At 46.6% G+C, this 20,207-nt stretch overlaps 1 protein-coding gene across 1 annotated transcript in view; it reads left to right on the forward strand.

Moving 5' to 3' along the window:
• The window catches only part of LOC139386946 (receptor-type tyrosine-protein phosphatase F), a gene marked incomplete in the record, with an annotated part of 253,682 nt that overhangs the window by 27,680 nt on the left and 205,795 nt on the right, over window positions 1-20,207 (forward strand). Inside the window, 1 exon segment of the mRNA XM_071132849.1 lies at window positions 11,846-12,074. Coding sequence (XP_070988950.1) covers window positions 11,972-12,074 — 103 coding nt within the window.

A 20,207-nucleotide genomic window follows, 5' to 3' on the forward strand; every position in this document is an offset into this window, starting at 1 on the left:
AAATTCTAATTGAAGTGGGGCACTCTGGTCTGTCTCCTAGGCTGGCTCTAGTACATATCCCACCCTGTCTCTTGGTCTCGGTCTCTGTCTATGTCTCTGGCCCTTGCTCTCTCTTTCTCTCTCTCTCTCTCTCTCTCTCTCTCTCTGTCCATGTCTCTCTCTCTCTGTCCCTGTCTCTCTCTCTGTCCCTGTCTCTCTCTCTCTCTGTCCCTGTCTCTCTCTCTCTCTCTGTGTCTCTGTCTCTGTGTCTCTGTCTCGCTCTCTCCGTCTCTGTCTCTCTGTGTCTTTGTCTCTCTCTCTGTGTCTCTGTCTCTGTGTCTCTGCCTCTCTGTGTCTCTCTCTGTCTCTGTCTCTGTCTCTCTCTCTCTCTGTCTCTCTCTCTCTCTCTGTCTCTGTGTCTCAGTCTCTCTCTCTCTGTCTCTGTCTCTCTCTCTCTGTGTCTCTCTCTGTCTCTCTCTCTCTGTCTCTCTCTGTCTCTCTCTCTGTGTCTCTGTGTCTCTGTCTCTCTGTGTCTCTGTCTCTCTCTCTCTCTGTCTCTCTGTCTCTCTCTCTCTCTCTCTGTCTCTCTCTGTCTCTCTCTCTCTCTGTGTCTCTGTCTCTCTCTCTCTGTCTCTGTCCTCCTCCTCCTTCCAAGCTGTAGTTTACATGTTTCTTGTATGTGTTTTATACATGAAACATGTCTGTTACGTCTAAATGTTACAATACACAAGTTCTTCATCATTTTAACAGAAAACCTACAAAATAGTAGTTTAAACGGTCAGATTATTATTTTTTTCAAACATTTGTCACATCCCTAGGTTCATGAACCCTTCTATGAATCTTGTATTCAATTCTTCAATATCTTTTCCATGTGGGATTCGGGACACAGTCCGGCCCCTGGTTGGCTGGCCGATTGATTTGCAGCTGAAAGGCATGGGGAGGGGGGGAGGAGGGACGGAGGGAGGAGGGGGGAGGAGGGAGGAGAAGGAGGGGGGAAGAGGGACGGAGGGGGGAGGAGGGACGGAGGGAGGAGGGGGAGGAGGGAGGAGGGACGGAGGGGGGAGGAGGGACGGAGGGAGGAGGGGGAGGAGGGACGGAGGGGGGAGGAGACGGAGGGGGGAGGAGGGACGGAGGGAGGAGGGGGAGGAGGGACGGAGGGAGGAGGGACGGAGGGGGGAGGAGGAGGAGGGACGGAGGGGGGAGGAGGGACTGAGGGGGGAGGAGGGAGGGGATAGAATGAAGGATGGATAGTTTCCCAGGAGGTTGTTGCCAACTCTAGAAGTGATTTATAGAGGTCTTTGGTTTTGTTAAATGTTCAGTCAACCAGACTAAATACCTATTGCCACTATATCACATGGAAGTGGATGTATTTATGTAGACTAGGCTACACAACACTATGGCTCTGTCCCGAGAAGCACCCCAATTCTCTAGGTAGCGCACTGCTTTTGACAAGGGCCCAGAGAAAATAGGGGGCCATTTGTGACGTAGCCTATATCATATTATGGCAGATGTAGATGGTTTGCAAGGCAACACTCTGAGGAGGAGACTGTTCTGTGGTAGAGGCCTCTCTGAGGAGGAGATTGCTCTGTGGTAGAGACCTCTCTGAGGAAGAGATTGTTCTGTGGTAGAGACCTCTCTGAGGAGGAGATTGTTCTGTGGTAGAGACCTCTCTGAGGAGGAGATTACTCTGTGGTAGAGGCCTCTCTGAGGAGGAGATTGCTCTGTGGTAGAGACCTCTCTGAGGAGATGGCTCTGTGGTAGAGACCTCTCTGAGGAGATTGCTCTGTGGTAGAGACCTCTCTGAGGAGGAGATTACTCTGTGGTAGAGACCTCTCTGAGGAGGAGATTGCTCTGTGGTAGTGACCTCTCTGAGGAGGAGATTGCTCTGTGGTAGAGGCCTCTCTGAGGAGGAGATTGCCCTGTGGTAGAGGCATATCTAGAGACATCCAGAGGTAGTCAGCAGGTTGGGCCAGTAACCGAAAAGGTTGCTGGTTCGAATACCCAAGGTGAAAATTTGTCTGTGCCCTTGAGCAAGACACGTGACCCTAATTTACTCCAGGGGTGCCGTACTACCATGGCTGACCCTGTAAAACAACACGTTCCACTTCACCTATCTGCTGGATGTGAAAATACAACATTATCTTAGATGTGAGTCACTGATAACTGGTGCTGTACTGACATGATGGAACGTGATTGGAGTTATAGGTGTGTGTGTGTGTGTGTGTGTGTGTGTGTGTGTGTGTGTGTGTGTGTGTGTGTGTGTGTGTGTGTGTGTGTGTGTGTGTGTGTGTGTTATTGCCCAGATCCGAGATGATTTTACCACGGTGGTGTCAGGTAGGATGCGCGTCATCGATTTCATCAAATATAAATGTCTGTTGTTTACAGTTTGATGATGGCCTAAATTCACGTCGAAGCGATTTCCAAAGGTAAAGCCACAGCTCAAACTGATGAAGCAACCAACACCTCGCGGCACAACGCCTCTCCCCTGTTTGACCTAGATAGTTAGTGTGTATGTATTGATATGTAGGCTACGTGTGCCTTTAAAAAAAGATAATGTCTGTAGTTCTGTCCTTGGGTTGTTCTTGTCTATTTTAATGTTCTGTATTATGTCATGTTTCCTGTTCTGTGTTGGACCCCCAGGAAGAGTAGCTGCTGCTTTTGCAACAGCCAATGGGGATCCTGATAAACTAGCGAAAGTGCCGCTAACGACGTTTGCGTGCTGACGTCACCACGTTTAGGCCTTCATGTGCTGACCTCGTCACATACCTGACCGATGTGTGACATCCACGTGTTCTCTAACATCTAACCTGATAGAAAGGTAGTTTATCACTTCGAACCTTGCTCAGTAGTCACACATCTTGCACTTTTAATGTCTTAGACTAGACTAATCAGAGTCTTGGCTAGGCTAAGCTATATTGGCTGAATGGTAGATATTGGCTAGGCTATCTGAATGGTAGATAGTGGTTAGGCTATCTGAATGATAGATAGTGGCTAGGCTATCTGAATGATAGATAGTGGCTAGGCTATCTGAATGATAGATAGTGGCTAGGCTATCTGAATGATAGATAGTGGCTAGGCTATCTGAATGGTAGATAGTGGCTAGGCTATCTGAATGGTAGATAGTGGCTAGGCTATCTGAATGATAGATAGTGGCTAGGCTATCTGAATGGTAGATATTGGCTAGGCTATCTGAATGATAGCCTAACCAATATCTAGCCTGTCTATCATTCAGATAGCCTAGCCACTATCTATCATTCAGATAGCCTAACCAATATCTAGCCTGTCTATCTGAATGGTAGATAGTGGCTAGGCTATCTGAATGATAGACAGGCTAGATATTGGTTAGGCTATCTGAATGATAGATATTGGCTAGGCTATCTGAATGGTAGATATTGGCTAGGCTATCTGAATTATAGACAGGCTAGATATTGGCTAGGCTATCTGAATGGTAGATAGTGGCTAGGCTATCTGAATGATAGACAGGCTAGATATTGGTTAGGCTATCTGAATGATAGATATTGGCTAGGCTATCTGAATGGTAGATATTGGCTAGGCTATCTGAATTATAGACAGGCTAGATATTGGCTAGGCTGTCTGAATGATAGCCAAAATCTAGCCTGTCTATCTGAATGGTAGATATTGTTTAGGCTATCTGAATGGTAGATATTGGCTAGGCTATCTGAATGGTAGATATTGGCTAGGCTTTCTGAATGGTAGATATTGGCTAGGCTATCTGAATTATAGACAGGCTAGATATTGGCTAGGCTATCTGAATGGTAGATAGCGGTAGAATGGTCCCACTTCAATGAGCTTTTCTAGATACTAATCAGCCGTACCAGCGATTGTCCGGGAGGTAACTATCGTCTCTACCTCGTGTTCAGATTTCAGAGTTCCAATCACTTTGGATGTGAGCTTCAGCTCGACACCTCTCTGGTCTGATATGTCAATTCATAACCCATCGTTTTTTATACTGTTCTTCAAAAATGGGAGGTTCCGTCAGGCTGACACGCTCTCTGACCTAAGATCACATCCCTCTCTTAACAAAAACACTTTCATCGTTTTTGTCTCGTGGGGGTGTGAACTGTCAACCCCCCCCCTCTGGGTCTGGCCCAAGTCATGTATTGCCAAGCTGATCTGACCTATTCTCACAGGACAATTATCTGAATGACAGACAGGCTAGATTTGGCCATTGGTTATCTGAAGGAAATGCTCTTTGCTTGAATATGTTTCCTCTACTGAGCACTCACAGTCTCCTGCCCCCAGCACTAAAGCCTTAACAATTAACCAGACAGGATTGCCTTGTAAACAAAGGCCCAGTAAAACCAGCCAACCAGCCAACCAGGTCACAGGACATTAGTCTTTGTTGGCTGAATGTCAGTGCTCTGCCTCGTCTCTCTTCCCCCCTTGGAAAACTACATGCACCATCAGGCTTGGTGTGGAGACTGGAAACAACTAAGGTTTGCGTCCCAAATGGCACCTTTATTCCCTATATAGTGCACTGCTTTAGACCAGAGCCCCTATAGGCCCTGGTCAAAACTAGTGCACTATATACGGCATAGGGTGTGATTTAGGATGCAGACTGGGATTTGTTAAGCTGTTGGGGGAAGTAATTTGGTTACTTTCAGCTAGTGCTTCATTTGGTTACATGGAGATCAGCCCAGCATGTTGGCCTAGTTATTCTCTGGAGTTTTCCGACTTCTGGCTTTCTCCTCTGCATCCAAAACGGCAGCCTATTCTCTATATAGTGCACTACTTTAGACCAGAGCCCTGTGGGTCCTGTTCAAAATTAGTGCACTATGGAATAGGGCCCCATTTGGGATGCATTCTCTGTATGCTGAGGTAAAATGAACACTGTGTTTTGTTGCTGCCTGAGGTAGCTGGCTGAGGTAAAAACGAACACTGTGTTTTGTTACTGCCTGAGGTAGCTGGCTGAGGTAAAAACGAACACTGTGTTTTGTTGCTGCCTGAGGTAGCTGGCTGAGGTAAAAACGAACACTGTGTTTTGTTGCTGCCTGAGGTAGCTGGCTGAGGTAAAAACGAACACTGTGTTTTGTTGCTGCCTGAGGTAGCTGGCTGAGGTAAAAACGAAAACTGTGTTTTGTTGCTGCCTGAGGTAGCTGGCTGAGGTAAAAACGAACACTGTGTTTTGTTGCTGCCTGAGGTAGCTGGCTGAGGTAAAAACGAACACTGTGTTTTGTTACTGCCTGAGGTAGCTGGCTGAGGTAAAAACGAACACTGTGTTTTGTTGCTGCCTGAGGTAGCTGGCTGAGGTAAAAACGAACACTGTGTTTTGTTGCTGCCTGAGGTAGCTGGCTGAGGTAAAAACGAACACTGTGTTTTGTTGCTCCCTGAGGTAGCTGGCTGAGGTAAAAACGAACACTGTTTTGTTGCTGCCTGAGGTAGCTGGCTGAGGTAAAAACGAACACTGTGTTTTGTTGCTGCCTGAGGTAGCTGGCTGAAGTAAAAACGAACACTGTGTTTTGTTGCTGCCTGAGGTAGCTGGCTGAGTTAAAACTAACTCTGTGTTTTGTTGCTGGCTGAGGTAGCTGGCTGAGGTAAAAACGAACACTGTGTTTTGTTGCTGCCTGAGGTAGCTGGCTGAGGTAAAAACGAACACTGTGTTTTGTTGCTGCCTGAGGTAGCTGGCTGAGGTAAAAACGAACACCGTGTTTTGTTGCTGCCTGAGGTAAAACGAGGAGGTAAGAGGGAGAGGGGGTGGGAGGGAGGGTGGAGGGAGGTTGGGATGGAGAGTTGGTGGGAGGGAGGGAGAGGGGGCAATTGCACTGTTTTTACTCAGCAGTGTGTCCATCCATCGTTGGTCCGTCCATCCATCGTTGGTCCGTCTCTACCAGCAGAGTACTCCCTGGCTGAGGCAGAACGGCACCACAATGTCCATCTGTCTGTGCAGAGCTATTCAGACATACCTGTTCTGCTGTCTCTTAAAGCCAGCTGACATCCAGCATCTCTGCCGCTAACATACTGTCCTGAGCCCATTGGTTCTGCCTGGCCGATGTGGCCATCGACTTTATGAAAGCCCTGCGCCTGGTTGCAAGTTTCAAGTTTTAATGTCACGTGCACAAGTCCAGGGAAATGCCTTTCTTGCAAACTCAAAACCCCACGATGCAATAATCAATAACAATGTAATACAATAAGAAAAACACACGGAAAGTACACTACATTATCAAAAGTATGTGGACACCTGCTCATCAAACATCTCATTCCAAAATCATGGGCATTAATATGGAGTTGGTCCCCACTTTGCTGCTATAACAGCCTCCACTCTTCTGGGTAGGTTTTCCACTAGATGTTGGAACATTGCTGCTATAACAGCCTACACTCTTCTGGGAAGGTTTTCCACTAGATGTTGGAACATTGCTGCTATAACAGCCTACACTCTTCTGGGAAGGTTTTCCACTAGATGTTGGAACATTGCTGCTATAACAGCCTCCACTCTTCTGGGAAGGTTTTCCACTAGATGTTGGAACATTGCTGCTATAACAGCCTCCACTCTTCTGGGAAGGTTTTCCACTAGATGTTGGAACATTGCTGCTATAACAGCCTCCACTCTTCTGGGAAGGTTTTCCACTAGATGTTGGAACATTGCTGCTATAACAGCCTACACTCTTCTGGGAAGGCTTTCCACTAGATGTTGGAACATTGCTGCTATAACAGCATCCACTCTTCTGGGGAGGTTTTCCACTAGATGTTGGAACATTGCTGCTATAACAGCCTACACTCTTCTGGGAAGGTTTTCCACTAGATGTTTGCTGCTATAACAACATTGCTGTTATAACAGCCTCCACTCTTCTGGGAAGGTTTTCCACTAGATGTTGGAACATTGCTGCTATAACAGCCTCCACTCTTCTGGGAAGGCTTTCCACTAGATGTTGGAACATTGCTGTTATAACAGCCTCCATTCTGCTGGGAAGGTTTTCCACTAGATGTTGGAACATTGCTGTTATAACAGCCTCCACTCTTCTGGGAAGGTTTTCCACTAGATGTTGGAACATTGCTGCTATAACAGCCTCCACTCTTCTGGTGAAGGCTTTCCACTAGATGTTGGAACATTGCTGTTATAACAGCCTCCATTCTGCTGGGAAGGTTTTCCACTAGATGTTGGAACATTGCCGCGGGGACTTGCTTCCATTCAGCCACAAGAGCATTAGTGAGGTCGGGCACCGATGTTGGGCGATTAGACCTGGTTCGATTTGCTCCAATTTGCATGCTCAGAGAACGGTAGTATGCAGGGATACTGGAGTGATGGAGGTAGATATGTATAGGGGGAAGGTGACAGGGATACTGGAGTGATGGAGGTAGATATGTACAGCTTGCTGTGTGGAAGCAGAGAGAACAGTCTATGACGTGGGTGATTGGAGTCTTTAACCATTTCCCGGGCCTTCCTACTGCGGTCTCTTTTATAGAGGTCCTGGGTGGCAGGGAGCTGGGCCCCAGTGATGTACTGGGCCGTCCACGCCACACTCTGATATAGAGGTCCTGGGTGGCAGGGAGCTGGGCCCCAGTGATGTACTGGGCCGTCCACACCACACTCTATAGCACCATGTGATCGAAGGCGGTGCTGTTGCCGTACCGGGCAGTGATGCAGGGCTGTTCTTTAAACCTCCCCCTTGTCTATGGCTGTTCTTTAAAGCCTCCCCCTGGTCTATGGCTGTTCTTTAAACCTCCCCCTGGTCTATGGCTGTTCTGTAAACCTCCCCCTTGTCTATGGCTGTTCTTTAAACCTCCCCCTGGTCTATGGCTGTTCTTTAAACCTCCCCCTGGTCTAGGCTTTAGTGGAAGCCTCCTCTGACTTGTCTTGGAGAAGTGACTAGTTAATGAGGTTCCTGTGGGATTGTTAATGGTACAATTTGACAGTGGAGAGAGTAGTTAAGTAGTAGACTCACTCCACCACCTACCTTTATTCACAAACAGAGGAGAGACTAGCCTGCTGGTCCAGTCTTCTACCAGCTTCTGTAATGTTGTTATTCAGAGTCCGTATAGACTACTGTTGGATACGACTGGTCAGTATTGGCATGTAGACTGACACCCACTGAGAGGCCTTGTTGTCATAGACAGATATCAGTTGACTAGTTTGCTATATGGCCAATTTGCCGAGGCTAAGGGCTGTTCTTAGGCACGATGCAACGTGGAGTGCCTGGACACAGCCCTTAGCCGTGGTATATCGACCATGTATCACAAACCACCGAGGCGCCTTATTGCTACTATAAACTCTTTACCAATGTAATTAGAGCAGTAAAAATAAATGTTTTGTCATACCCGTGGTATACGGTCTGATATGCCACGTCTGTCAGCCAATCAGCATTCAGGGCTTGCATACATCACACAGTCACACGCATGCTAACAAGGACACATTCTCTCTCTCTGTTTCTCTCTCTCTCTGTTTCTCTCTCTCTGTTTCTCTCTCTCTCTGTTTCTCTCTCTGTTTCTCTCTCTCTCTGTTTCTCTCTCTCTGTTTCTCTCTCTCTGTTTCTCTCTCTCTGTTTCTCTCTCTCTCTGTTTCTCTCTCTGTTTCTCTCTCTCTCTGTTTCTCTCTCTCTGTTTCTCTCTCTCTGTTTCTCTCTCTCTGTTTCTCTCTCTCTTTTTCTCTCTCTCTCTGTTTCTCTCTCTCTCTGTTTCTCTCTCTCCCTCTCTCCCTTTCTCTCTCTTTCTCTCTCTCTGTTTCTCTCTCTGTTTCTCTCTCTCTGTTTCTCTCTCTCTCTGTTTCTCTCTCTCACATGTTAGTAGACACTGCTCTTCCTGTGCACTCCTCTCATACCCTGCTGTCTCACACTGCAGTCCCTCCTCTCATACCCTGCTGTTTCAGACTGCAGTCACTCCTCTCATACCCTGCTGCCTCACACTGCAGTCACTCCTCTCATACCCTGCTGTCTCACACTGCAGTCACTCCTCTCATACCCTGCTGTCTCACACTGCAGTCACTCCTCTCATACCCTGCTGTGTGTTAGTGGAGCAGATTTACATGCAACACACACACACACACACACACACACACACACACACACACACACACACACACACACACACACACACACACACACACCTCCCCAGTGTATTTGCGTGTGGCCAGGGGGTGCTAATCCGCAGGGGACAAACAAAATAATAATAAATAAATAAATGCAGAGTAAACATCATGCCTCCAGAAATGTGTCTGATTGAAGATGAAAAGCATCTGTCTCTCTCTGGCATCTGAAAGATATCCACGCACACACACACACACACACACTCACACACCTACCTGCTGTGAAAGATATCCCTACACACACACACTCATCTGCTGTGAAAGATACCCCCTCGCTGCCAAGAGTTTGGAGCTCACAAAGCGACATGCCAAGTTTATCTGTCTCTCTCTCTCTCTCTCTCTCTCTCTCTCTCTCTCTCTCTCACTCTCTCTGTCTCTCTGTCTCTCTGTCTCTCTCTCTCTCTCTGTCTCTCTCTCTCTCTCTCTCTCTGTCTCTCTGTCTCTCTCACTCTCTCTCTATCTCTCTCTCTGTCTCTCTGTCTCTCTCACTCTCTCTCTATCTCTCTCTCTCTCTCTCTCTCTCTCTCTCTCTCTCTCTCTCTCTCTCTCTCTCTCTCTCTCTCTCTCTCAAATTCAAATTCAAATTCAAATTCAAGCTGCTTTATTGGCATGAAAAACATTGTGTCAATATTGCCAAAGCAACAATGTATACAATATACATTGTAACAAAATTGTAAATGATAGCAAATAATAATATAAAATGGTAGTAAATAATAATACAAAAATAAATACAATAAAATGGTAACAGTCTACAGTAAACATTAATAATTATAGTAATTAGTAATTATCTTTTTGTTTTCTCATGATTTGGTTGGGTCTAATTGCACTTCTTTCCTGGGGCTCTGTGGGGTGAGTTTGTGAACAAGGACCAGCTTGCTTAGGGGACTCTTCTCCAGGTTCATCTCTCTGTAGGTGATGGCTTTGTTATGGAAGGTAATGGGCTAGTCAACACCTCTGCAGGTTTTTAGAGAGGTTTAGCAGTTGTTTCTCTAACTGAAAGCTGACTGGTCACCCACCACATTTTGTATTCTGTAGTAGAAGGAACCGTGTTTTAGTTTCTTGGCACCACATCTCTGAGAAAAAGCAGAGGGTTTGGAACCAACATTATTTTCCAATCGTTTCGTTCTGAACAGAACCATTATTTTCTTTGTTCCGTTCCAGCAAAATAAAGTTCAGAACCGAACCGATGATGTTCCTTTCTGGTCCTTTTTTATTTAGCAAGATAATAAATGAGTTCACCAATCGGTGCAGTTTGAGCAGCTGGCTGTAGAGTGGGCAAGATCTAGTTGTTTACATGCATTGGACAGACAAGTGTAGGCCGCAAGATGTGAGTGAAAGATTGCGGAGGAGAGAGGAGGCTTGGCTGGAGGCGCTGGGCGGATTGTTATAACATGCATTATCTGAATTATACCCACAGGATTATACCTACGGAGGAGCGGCTTCTATGCAGAAACGTTGAATGTCTTTGATCTTCCCGAGAGTTGTCTTAATGTTGGACAAGCTTGTGTGTGCAGAGGGGCATCAGAAATACAACAAAAACACATCTCTCCCTAATTTCTAAATCACGCTTGTAACGTCAGTAGGCTACAGTAGTCTTGGCTTTTGAGGGGGCGGGGCAACATTAGTCTAGGTTTTGGAGGGGGAGGGGCTACATTAGTCTAGGCTTTGGAGGGGGAGGGGCTACATTAGTCTAGGCTTCAGGGGGAGGGGCTACAGTAGTTTAGACTTTTGGAGGGGGAGGGGCTACAGTAGTCTAGGCTTTGGAGGGGGAGGGACAACAGTAGCCTAGGCTTTGGAGGGGGAGGGGCTACAGTAGCCTAAGCTTCGGAGGGACAGGTAGCCTACATACATACTGGCAAAGATTTCCAGCTGGCAGACAGACGCTGGAATTAGTTTCTGAGTGACAGAGTGAGGGCATTGAAAATATGCTTTGTTGTGTTTTTTGTGGGACTGGAAAAAAATTCCCAGAGCGTAAAATATCATTATTAAGCGGTTCCTATGCTTTTAAAATAAAATAGTTCTATTCCGGAGCAGTATTGATCACTTTCGTTCCCGGTTCTGATTCTGTTCCTTGACAATGTTGTTATTTTTCGTTTTTCTGTTCTGTTTCCTGAACTGTCTGTTCCCCCAGGTCCCTAGAGAAGGTATGAGTTAACTGTCTATTTCCCCCAGGTCCCTAGAGAAGGTATGAGTTAACTAACTGTCCCCAGGGAGTCACTGTGTACTAGTCTGTCCCCAGCTATCACCCGTCAAGGAGGGGTTAGAGGGGTAGCTATCGCCCGTCAAGGAGGGGTTAGAGGGGTAGCTATCGCCCGTCAAGGAGGGGTTAGAGGGGTAGCTATCGCCCATCAAGGAGGGGTTAGAGGGGTAGCTATCACCCATCAAGGAGGGGTTAGAGGGGTAGCTATCACCCGTCAAGGAGAGGTTAGAGGGGTAGCTATCACCCGTCAAGGAGGGGTTAGAGGGGTAGCTATCGCCCGTCAAGTAGGGGTAGCTATCTCCTGTCAAGGAGGAGTTAGAGGGGTAGCTATCTCCTGTCAAGGAGGGGTTAGAGGGGTAGCTATCCCCCGTCAAGGAGGGGTTTGTTTTCTTGTCTCCCCACGATTCTCTGTTGATTGTTATGCTGCAGGAAACTGCTAATGCGGTGGTCTCTGGTGTTATATAGCCTGGATAGTGTTGTTACCGATTGTGTCTTTGATGGATCCAAGCTACACTTTTTTTCTTGTCTGGCTTTTGTACCAGCATTTTGCAGATGACTTCCGTCAGATCAGATCAGATCAGATTTAAATGAAAACACTAACGTCCTGTCTTCTCTCTGTCTCCTCCCAGGTGTCTGTGTTTGATCGTGTGAGGTGAGGTGTCTGTCTTCGTTGAGGGGAGCGAAGAGGAGTCGGCGTTTTGTGTCTTCGTTGAGGGGAGCGAGGAGGAGGAGTCGCCGTGCCAACCTGGACCATCATGGTGCCAAACATTCACCCTGCAGTTCCCCTCCTGCCCAGGGGGGCGGTGCCATCCCTCCTGCTGCTACTCAGCTGCCTGGTGCTCTCCTCTCAGGCTGACAGTAAGTACTGTACTTCATGTATGACTAAAAACATGCTTTTAAACCCTAGGATCATGCCAGAATACAGCCATACCTGTGTTTCATGGCGTTAATAACACTCAAGTTTGTGGGTTTGATTCCTGTTGGAGTCACTTACTAAAACACACTTGCTGTACTTTTAAGTTGTTTTGGATAAAAGCGTTTACTAAATGGCATATATTATAATACATTAACAAAAATGTATGTTTCTTTAGATTTTATACCGATGGAAGAGACCAAATAGACTTCGACTTGTAGTTCATCGTGTAATTTGTTCAGTCAGTCTGCCTCTTAACAGAAGTGCACTATTACATTAAACTGGACTGCTGAATATTCATTTTTGCTCTAGCTTGTTTGTTTGTTTGTTTGTTTGTTTGTTTGTTTGCTTAAGGAGACGCTGCTCACGCTGTGCAACTTGCTGCTTAATTTAACCCCGTACATACCACTCCAAGGCCCATTTTAACTCTGTACATACCACTCCAGGGCCCATTTTAACTCTGTACATACCACTCCAGGGCCCATTTTAACTCCGTACATACCACTCCAGGGCCCAATTTAACTCCGTACATACCACTCCAGGGCCCAATTTAACTCCGTACATACCACTCCAGGGCCCAATTTAACCCAGTACATACCACTCCAGGGCCCATTTTAACTCAGTACATACCACTCCAGGGCCCATTTTAACTCAGTACATACCACTCCAGGGCCCAATTTAACTCCGTACATACCACTCCAGGGCCCATTTTAACCCCGTACATACCACTCCAGGGCCCATTTTAACTCTGTACATACCACTCCAGGGCCCAATTTAACTCCGTACATACCACTCCAGGGCCCATTTTAACCCCGTACATACCACTCCAGGGCCCATTTTAACTCCGTACATACCACTCCAGGGCCCATTTTAACTCAGTACATACCACTCCAGGGCCCATTTTAACCCCGTACATACCACTCCAGGGCCCATTTTAACCCCGTACATACCACTCCAGGGCCCATTTTAACCCCGTACATACCACTCCAAGGCCCATTTTAACCCCGTACATACCACTCCAGGGCCCATTTTAACCCCGTACATACCACTCCAAGGCCCAATTTAACTCCGTACATACCACTCCAGGGCCCATTTTAACTCCGTACATACCACTCCAGGGCCCATTTTCCCCCGATGGCGCTGGAACTGAGTCATACGAGTGTTTTAAACATCTTTCCTACAACGACCCAAGATGCAACATGCGTTTTCCCAGAACACCACGCCAGTGAGAACGGTCGCTAAGTGCGTCGTTGGAGCGTGTGTCAACGCTGATAGGAACGAAAAGAAAAGGAGTGCTTGTCTCGGTCAGCTTTTTCCATTCAAATCTGACCTTAACATTATAATTATTTCACAATATTGATGACGGATCAGATCCTAGAGAGATATTACCACCTACAATTTGGCAAAGTCATGAAATATTTTGATATAAATTACAGACAGTAGGCAACAAGTAGCAAAATAGAACTCAATTGATTGAACATGAAATGTATTTCAATATGATTGATATAGACATATAGCCTACTGTTTTATATTTTAATGCAGTCATCTCGGTTCTCGTTTGAAGCATCTCATTATACGTTGTTTGTTTGTAATCAATTGCAAAGACGTTGGCAAGTTTTTAATTTGTAGTTAACTTTGTTCTGAAGTCATTGGGGGTCACATAGAGACGAATAAAACCCATGTGGTTCTGTTCAGCGGAGATCTTCTGTGTATGAAGTGACGCAGGAAGGCAAAACTGTACCGGTCCAGTCCACTTGGTCTCCTAGGTGGATTCTGATAGCACCATACTCAGCTGCTTTCCAAATGCACTCAGTCTGCTGGTGTTCTGTAGATTATTCTAGAAACAGTACATGTGGAGTGTGTGTGTGTGTGTGTGTGCGTGTGCGTGCGCGTGCGTGTGTGTGTGTGCGTGCGTGGGTGCGTATGACCTCAGTGCCCTGCTGTCCATCTTAATGAAGATAGGGGTTTGGAGAAGTGCTCTCTTCGAGACGTGTCACTGTCGCTAGGGTTCTGGGGCCCCTGGGAGTCTGTGTGGCCCCCGGGGTTGTCGAGTGTGGAGAGATGCCCTACAGAAGAGGAGGGGTCAGGGACCAAAAATTAATTCAGCACATAACCTCAACCACAGCGCTGTCACAGGGTCACTGTAATTCAATTAGATCACACACGCATACACTCTCATTTTCTATCTCAAGGTTCAACCTCCCCTGCCGCTCGCTGTGTGACCCGTTGGCTTCGCATTTGAACACGTGTCAGTGTATTACTGACCTTCGGGAACACATTTTATTCTCTACCATTGTACTCTAGAATCCTGACTGCGTGCTCTACGCCAAGGCTTCCAGTTCCCTCCACAATAATGTAGAGATGAGTCACTTCAGCCCCTTTTTTCACCTCTGACCCTGCGACATATAGGACGAATGAAGTGGTTGTGTGATGTTTGAGTGGTAAAATAAATTAAACTCAGCCCTCCGTTAGTCAGACGGGAAACAAAGATAGACAATTGAGTGTAATATTATTCTCCTGTTAATTAGCCTTTCTGATGTGGTAGCTTCTATCTAGCTATGTGGTCCTCTTGCTCTTCTCTCTACTGTGTAAGCCTTACCTCTCTATAGGCGCAGGCAGGCAGGCAGACAGTCCTACTATAGCTGTCCCTCCCTGTTTTCCCCTGCTCCCTCCCTGTCCCTCCCTGTTCTCCCCTGCTCCCTCCCTGTCCTCCCCTGCTCCCTCCCTGTCTCTCCCTGTTCTCCCCTGCTCCCTCCCTGTCCTCCCCTGCTCCCCCCCTGTCCCTCCCTGTTCTCCCCTGCTCCCTCCCTGCTCCCCCCCCCTGTCCCTCCCTGTTCTCCCCTGCTCCCTCCCTGTCCTCCTCTGTATCTCCCTGTTCTCCCCTGCTCCCTAACTACAGTAATGCTATTAATCAGAGGTGGATGCTTTCATCTTATCATGATTCATATGTTATTCTGAAGTCCTGTCTATACTGTGTTTAAGCCTGACCTCTCTATAGGTTAAGACAGACAGATCTATTCTAAAGCTGGTCCCCTCTGTTCTGCTGCCTAACAAACTCCAGTAATCAGATCAATACCAGGTAAAATGAGCCAGTGGGGCCTTTTAATTCTCAGACAAAGACAGTCTCTGTGTCGTGACCAACTGGAAACCTCGTCTTCTGTTCAGACAGTCACTAAGCCTCCCTCTACAATGGGCTGGTAGTTAAGGACAGTCACTAAGCCTCTCTCTACAATGGGCTGGTAGTTAAGGACAGTCACTAAGCCTCCCTCTACAATGGGCTGGTAGTTAAGGACAGTCACCAAGCCTCTCTCTACAATGGGCTGGTAGTTAAGGACAGTCACTGAGCCTCTCTCTACAATGGGCTGGTAGTTAAGGATAGTCACTGAGCCTCTCTCTTCAATGGGCTGGTAGTTAAGGACAGTCACTAAGCCTCCCTCTACAATGGGCTGGTAGTTAAGGACAGTCACTAAGCCTCTCTCTACAATGGGCTGGTAGTTAAGGACAGTCACTGAGCCTCTCTACAATGGGCTGGTAGTTAAGGACAGTCACTAAGCCTCCCTCTACAATGGGCTGGTAGTTAAGGACAGTCACTAAGCCTCTCTCTACAATGGGCTGGTAGTTAAGGACAGTCACTGAGCCTCTCTACAATGGGCTGGTAGTTAAGGACAGTCACTGAGCCTCTCTCTACAATGGGCTGGTAGTTAAGGACAGTCACTGAGCCTCTCTCTTCAATGGGCTGGTATTTAAGGACAGTCACAGAGCCTCTCTCTACAATGGGCTGGTAGTTAATGACAGCCACTGAGCCTCTCTCTACAATGGGCTGGTAGTTAAGGACAGTCACTAAGCCTCCCTCTACAATGGGCTGGTAGTTAAGGACAGTCACTAAGCCTCTCTCTACAATGGGCTGGTAGTTAAGGACAGTCACTGAGCCTCTCTACAATGGGCTGGTAGTTAAGGACAGTCACTGAGCCTCTCTCTACAATGGGCTGGTAGTTAAGGACAGTCACTGAGCCTCTCTCTTCAATGGGCTGGTAGTTAAGGACAGTCACCGAGCCTCTCTCTACAATGGGCTGGTAGTTAATGACAGTCACTGAGCCTCTCTCTACAATGGGCTGGTAGTTAAGGACAGTCACTGAGTCTCTCTCTACAATTGGCTGGTAGTTAAGGACAGTCACTAAGCCTCTCTCTACAATGGGCTGGTAGTTAAGGACAGTCACTAAGCCTCTCTCTACAATGGGCTGGTAGTTAAGGACAGTCACTGAGCCTCTCTCTACAATGGGCTGGTAGTTAATGACAGTCACTTAGCCTCTCTCTACAATGGGCTGGTAGTTAAGGACAGTCACTGAGTCTCTCTCTACAATTGGCTGGTAGTTAAGGACAGTCACTAAGCCTCTCTCTACAATGGGCTGGTAGTTAAGGACAGTCACTAAGCCTCTCTCTACAATTGGCTGGTAGTTAAGGACAGTCACTAAGCCTCCCTCTACAATTGGCTGGTAGTTAAGGACAGTCACTAAGCCTCTCTCTACAATGTAGTTAGTTAGTTAGGGTAGTTGTGGACAGTCACTAAGCCTCTCTCTACAATGGGCTGGTAGTTAAGGACAGTCACTAAGCCTCTCTCTACAATTGGCTGGTAGTTAAGGACAGTCACTAAGCCTCTCTCTACAATGGGCTGGTAGTTAAGGACAGTCACTGAGCCTCTCTCTACAATGGGCTGGTAGTTGTGGACAGTCACTAAGCCTCTCTCTACAATGGGCTGGTAGTTAAGGACAGTCACTAAGCCCCTCTCTACAATGGGCTGGTAGTTAAGGACAGCAGGAGACAGTTGTCTGGGTCATATTCAAAACAGCCAGCTACACAAAGCAGATATCTATCCCAGCCTGTCAGACCTCAGGCTGCTTCTCTTCATAGTGATATAAGGGACCTACATTTACATCTGATACATTTTGCATAACGATGATGTAGATTCATAGCTGCCTGCACCAAATTGTCATTTGTTGTTGGAGACAGATGAGACTTGATAAAGTTCCTTTTCACACTGGAGAAGGAAGTTAAAACATTTTTTTTTTAAAGGGATGTGTTGTTTCCTGTTTTCAAATGCATGTTGCTTTTCAATTCAGTGAGATTTCTGGGATTTCCAGCCATTTTAGTACCCAAACCGTTCCACCTGTTTTGTGAGATCCATTATTGGGAGTCGACCAATAGAATCCCTCCCTCCCCAGTGTTCCAGAATCTAGGGGCCATATGAGGCCTTGTGACATCATTAGTCTCATGTGAGCATTTAACCCCGTCCTGTACAGACGGGGCAGGGCAATCAACCCTGAGTGGTGACCTCAGACACCCCGTTGATCCCTAGGGAACACACTGTAATCAACCTGGGCCCCGTTGATCCCTAGGGAAGACACTGTAATCAACCCAGGTCACTCTACATCACAATAGACCACCACTCCTTCACCAACAAGGTCATACTCAAAGTCACACAGAACAAAACCCACCATGTCTATACATTATCCTTTAAATATAATGGTTTATCTTTTTATTTCATGTTGACTTGTTTCATGTTGACTTGTTTCATGTTGACTTGTTTCAGGTTGACTTGTTTCAGGTTGACTTGTTTCATGTTGACTTGTTTCAGGTTGACTTGTTTCAGGTTGACTTGTTTAATGTTGACTTGTTTCTTGTTGACTTGTTTCAGGTTGACTCGTTTCATGTTGACTTGTTTCATGTTGACTTGTTTCATGTTGACTTGTTTCATGTTGACTTGTTTCAGGTTGACTTGTTTCATGTTGACTTGTTTCATGTTGACTTGTTTCATGTCGACTTGTTTCATGTCGACTTGTTTCATGTTGACTTGTTTCAGGTTGATTTGTTTCAGGTTGACTTGTTTCATGTCGACTTGTTTCATGTCGACTTGTTTCATGTTGACTTGTTTCATGTTGACTTGTTTCATGTTGACTTGTTTCATGTTGACTTGTTTCATGGTGACTTGTTTCAGGTTGACTTGTTTCATGTTGACTTGTTTCATGTCGACTTGTTTCATGTTGACTTGTTTCATGTTGACTTGTTTCATGTCAACTTGTTTCATGTTGACTTGTTTCAGGTTGACTTGTTTCATGTTGACTTGTTTCAGGTTGACTTGTTTCTTGTTGACTTGTTTCAGGTTGACTTGTTTCAGGTTGACTTGTTTCATGTTGACTTGTTTCATGTCGACTTGTTTCAGGTTGACTTGTTTCATGTTGACTTGTTTCATGGGCGTCGATGGGAAACATTTTGGTACTTTTTATTTTAATTTTCATTTAGTTTTAATCTGAGACATCTGTAGTGTCCCTTTCATGACAGTCAAGACCACTGAGCTTCTCTTAGTGCTCCCGCCTGTTATTGTACTAGCCTGGTCCCAGATCAGTTTCTGCTATCATGTCAAGTCCCTGCCATGCCTGTTATTGTACTAGCCTGGTCCCAGATCAGTTTCTGCTATCATGTCAAGTCCCTGCCATGCCTGTTATTGTTCTAGCCTGGTCCCAGATCAGTTTCTGCTATCATGTCAAGTCCCTGCCATGCCTGTTATTGTACTAGCCTGGTCCCAGATCAGTTTCTGCTATCATGTCAAGTCCCTGCCATGCCTGTTATTGTACTAGCCTGGTCCCAGATCAGTTTCTGCTATCATGTCAAGTCCCTGCCATGCCTGTTATTGTACTAGCCTGGTCCCAGATCAGTTTCTGCTATCATGTCAAGTCCCTGCCATGCCTGTTATTGTACTAGCCTGGTCCCAGATCAGTTTCTGCTATCATGTCAAGTCCCTGCCATGCCTGTTATTGTACTAGCCTGGTCCCAGATCAGTTTCTGCTATGGCATAAACAGACTGGTAAAAAATACATGTGTCATAAGGGCATCAATCCGAGATGTACAATATGTTTCACAATGAGTATTAGTCGCTATGGATACGAGTAGGATCTCTGCTAAAATGTACAAGTTGACTTCACGTAAACGGTTAGAATTACTTTTCCCGAGTCACTCTCCTAGCCTGCCGTTTCTAGAAGAATCCTTAGTCCTTCAAAATGAAAGGTGAATGGTAAATACATAGTATATGCATGGCTAATAGCCGTGTAATTGCCTCTTAATGGCGCAGCCCACACGCAGTTCTACACACTAAACACCTCAGAAAGAGAACGTTGATATTTTATCTGTTATAAAGGGGTTTTCTAGAAGGTTCAGTAGTAGTGGTCTGTAAACTGATGTGTTTTAGGGTGTTTTCTAGAAGGTTCAGTAGTAGTGGTCTGTAAACTGATGTGTTAAAGGGGTTTTCTAGAAGGTTCAGTAGTAGTGGTCTGTAAACTGATGTGACGTTAAGAGCTGAGGTAGAAATCTGTAAACCGGTTAGCCATTGTTTGTCCAGACATGAGTGCAGGGGAACAGGAGGGTTGAGAATAAGGGAGAGGAGTGGGTGGGCGGCTGGATGGATGGATGGAAATTAGATTGTGTTTTTTTGAAGTGTCCATATGGTCATCTAGCGAAAATTGATGGCGATGGAAATGGATTCATTTTAATTAAAAGTAACCACATCCAGCATGGAGAGACACTTGGCAACCTGATACTGGTAGTCCACAGCTGTGGTCCCCTAGACCAACCCAGCCAGGACAACAGAGACAGGGGACCAACCCATCCAGGTCAACAGAGACAGGGGACCAACCCAGCCAGGACAACAGAGACAGGGGACCGACCCAGCCAGGACAACAGAGACAGGGGACCGACCCAGCCAGGACAACAGAGACAGGGAACCAACTCAGCCAGAACAACAGAGACAGGGGACCAACCCAGCCAGGTCAACAGAGACAGGGGACCGACCCAGCCAGGACAACAGAGAAAGGGAACCAACTCAGCCAGGTCAACAGAGACCGGGGACCAACCCAGCCAGGACAACAGAGACAGGGGACCAACATAGCCAGGACAACAGAGACAGGGGACCAACCCAGCCAGGACAACAGAGACAGGGGACCAACCCAGCCAGGTCAACAGAGACAGGGGACCAACCCAGCCAGGTCAACAGAGACAGGAGACCAACCCAGCCAGGTCAACAGAGACAG

The sequence above is a fragment of the Oncorhynchus clarkii genome, chromosome 28 (assembly GCF_045791955.1).
Source record: "Oncorhynchus clarkii lewisi isolate Uvic-CL-2024 chromosome 28, UVic_Ocla_1.0, whole genome shotgun sequence".
NCBI classification, from domain to species: Eukaryota; Metazoa; Chordata; class Actinopteri; order Salmoniformes; family Salmonidae; genus Oncorhynchus; species Oncorhynchus clarkii.